We start from the raw sequence: 3375 nt of genomic DNA, 5'->3' as shown, positions 1-3375 counted from the left end.
CTTATGGAAGTCAATGTAGGGGAGGAAGAAAGAATGGAAATGGAGAGAGATCAATAAAGAAAACAATTACAGAGCACATTATATGGGTAAAGTACTGCATTACAGCCCATGTGCATGTTTGAAATATGAATATAGAAGGAAGGGTAGGGAGGAAGGAAATAATGAATGAAGGAAGGAATGAAAGAAAGGAGGGAGAGAAGAGAGAAGCAAGGATCAAGGATCTTTTGGTTCCCAGTTGCAGGAATTGTTGAGTGTGGCAGGTGGGTGGGTAGGGATGGCAGGAAATAGTCAGACTCAGATGCATGGCCCTGAGTCTATGCTCATCTCTTCTGTGGACTTTTGGTTATGTTGCATGGCTCATACTCCAACGGGAGTGCAGTCTCTCACTTTCTTTGCCTCCCTCACTTCACATAGGAATTTTGCCCTATTTCCAAAGCATGATTCAATTGGTAGAATAAATGACACAGACAATAATAACAACATTTCTTTTACGGATTCTATGATTTATAAATTATTTTCCCATGATTTTAAAAATTTGAATCTTTGAGAATATCCATGAGATTGCTTGGATAATAATGTTTTCTACCAGTTGGTGAGGAAGAAGTCAAGAGACTGAGTATTTAGGTGGCTCAGCCAAGGTCATCAGGTAAGGATAAGGGTCAAGTCTCCCAATTTAGGACTAAGATCACAAATCTGGTGCTATCTCCAAATCTCTGGACTCAGACCAAAAGGAGATGCTCAAAAGAGAATCAAAATACAGAAAATAGAAATGCTCGTCTGTGGGAAATATTGCCACCACGAGAGGAAACTGTCTATCAGGAAGGAGAAGGGAGTTGTGGTTCTGGAGCCAAGCGGACAGTCCTCATTGTTGCAGAGGTGTCAGAATGCTTTATCACAAACCTTAGCCTCTAAAGAAATCACTTTCCTTTTCCTCCCAAAACTGAGTAAGTTGCTTAGTTTCAAAGCCATCCACTTCTAAGACGACTCTCACAACAAATCCACAAATTAAGAAGAGAGCAGGTGTGGTAACTCTCTGCACTTTACAAAAGGATAGCAAAGCCAAAAAGAAGCCACCTGCCATTGTCACTCCTTTTGACACGCCAGCCAGTGCCTCCCTAATCTCTTCACTGCTGCCTGCATCTCCTGGTTCCTCAGAGTGTAGATCATGGGGTTGAGCATGGGGGTCATGGCCGTATGGCTGAGGGACACAGCCTTGTCCATGGGGAATGGGGTGAAGGGTCGGGCATAGAGGTAAATGCTTGGAATGAAGATCATAGATACCACGATGATGTGAGTGGTGCAGGTGGAAGCTGCCTTACTCCTTGCCTCCCTTTGGTGGGAGCGTAGCATCATCAGGATGACCAAATAAGAGATCAGGAGGAGGAAGAACCAGATGACATCCAGCATCCCACTGTTGGAGATCATGAGGAATTCCAAGAGGGCAGTGTCCGTGCAGGCCAGTCTCAGCACTTGGGGGACGTCACAGTAGAAGTTGTCCAGGATGTCGGGGCCACAGAAAGGCAGGGGGAGCATCAGAGACAGCTGGACAATGGAGTGGACGAAGCCCCCTACCCAGGCAGTCACCGTGAGCCCCACACAGAGCTGGGTGTTCATGATAGTGATGTAGTGGAGAGGCCGGGAGATGGCAATGAGGCGGTCATAGGCCATTACTGAGAGGAAGAAGACCATGGCTCCTCCAAGGAAGTGGAAGAAGAAGATTTGGGCCATGCAGCCCTGGTAGGAGATGGTCTTTGGCTCCGAGAGCAAGTCCACCAGCATCTTTGGGACAGTGACAGAGGAGAAGCAGAGGTCTATGACAGCCAGGTTTCGGAGCAGGAAGTACATGGGCACATGGAGCTGGGAGTCAGAGGACACTGTGACTATGATGAGGAGGTTTCCAGTAACAGTGATGATGTAGACCAACAGGAACACCAGAAACAACAAGAGCTGGAGCTCCCGAGACTGCGAGAGCCCCAGGAAGACAAATTCTGATACCCAAGTGAGGTTCCTGGGTTCCATGGTACTTATTGAATGCAGATGAAGTGGTGAGAGGCTCAGAAGCAAGAAGCCTGAGTGCACATGGTGGGCATCTTGACGTGCAGATCTGATACCAGCAGCTGCCTGAGTGGACTCCTCAGGGAGTTTACAAACCGGGGAGGGAAGATGCATGCATGGGATGCTGAAAGCCATCCAGAATCACAGGCAACCTGCTTTCCAATACCAGTGTATTACAGTGGGGAAGATCTGGGAACCACTCAGACCTGGAGCCAAACTCCAGGGCTCCATCTCCTTGATTTTCACCATGAATAACTTCCTGAAATAATCAGGCCGCCCTGTCCTCTGTGAAGTCTGCTTGTTTAGAACGTACCCCTTTCATCAGACATTCGGTTTTTGCACTCCACGGTTTTCATGCAACATTTAGCACATCAACATGTTAACAGATTTTCATGCAACTATGTTTCCCCACCACAATTCAAATTAAGATCCTACAGATATAGATCTCATTTTCACAATTTCTTTGTTCCTGGCAATGTGTGTCCTTGCCATACTCAGTACTTAAAAAGGATCTGGTGTTGACTGCAGCGTGGGTGAGTAGCACAGGACATGCGCACCAGGGCAGGGGGACCTCTGGACACACCTGGGTGTGTGAGCTACCGAGTTTCTTCCCAACTCCAGTGTAGGTGCCCCTTCCTGGTGAGGTCTGCAGGAGCTAGGTGGAGATGAGAGAAAGTAGGGGAGGGAAATTCGTTAGATTAAGAAATAGATCACGGATTTAGCTTGAGGGGACTATGAGAACTCATATGAAAGGAGAGCATTTTTAGAAGATGTTACCGAATCTCAGGATAGAGAAGAAAGAAAGATATAGAAGGAAAAGAAATGGAAATAGATGAAAAAGTGAAAGAGATTAGTGGGGCCGGCGCTGTGGCGCAGTGGGTTAAAGCCCTGGATGGAAGCACCCGCATCCAATATGGCCACTGGTTCTAGTCCCGGCTGCTCCTCTTCCCATCCAGCTCTCTGCTGTGGCCTGGGAAAGCAGTAGAAGATGGCTCAAGTCCTTGGGACCCTGCACCTGCATGGGAGACCCAGAAGAAGCTCCTGGCTCCTGGCTTCAATCGGCGCAGCTCTGGCCGTTGTAGCCATCTGGGGAGACAACCAGCGGATGGAAGACCTCTCACTCTGTCTCTACCTCTCTCTGTAACTCTGTCTTTCAAATGAATAAAATAAGTCTTAAAAAAAAAAAAAGATTAGAAGGCAGGGTAGTAGAACACAGGCAGGATGGAGACATAAAATGTTGTAGTGGGGAGGACATGGCACCGAGGTGGGAAGCAGAGCAGGGAAAGAGATGGAGAGGACCTGGTGAGTACCTGGGCTCCC

At 47.6% G+C, this 3375-nt stretch overlaps 1 protein-coding gene across 1 annotated transcript; it reads right to left on the bottom strand.

Annotated features, from left to right (window-relative positions):
* Positions 1-1083: 1083 nt before the first annotated feature.
* LOC100356653 (olfactory receptor 4D2) lies at positions 1084-2019 on the bottom strand. Its single transcript, XM_002719273.3, has one exon. It carries the CDS (start codon positions 2017-2019, stop codon positions 1084-1086), a length of 936 nt encoding a protein of 311 aa, XP_002719319.3.
* Between the last annotated feature and the right edge of the window lie 1356 nt (positions 2020-3375).

Source organism: Oryctolagus cuniculus, chromosome 17 (genome assembly GCF_964237555.1).
Source record: "Oryctolagus cuniculus chromosome 17, mOryCun1.1, whole genome shotgun sequence".
In the NCBI taxonomy this organism is placed as follows: domain Eukaryota; kingdom Metazoa; phylum Chordata; class Mammalia; order Lagomorpha; family Leporidae; genus Oryctolagus; species Oryctolagus cuniculus.
This window is presented reverse-complemented; position numbering and strand designations above follow the sequence as displayed.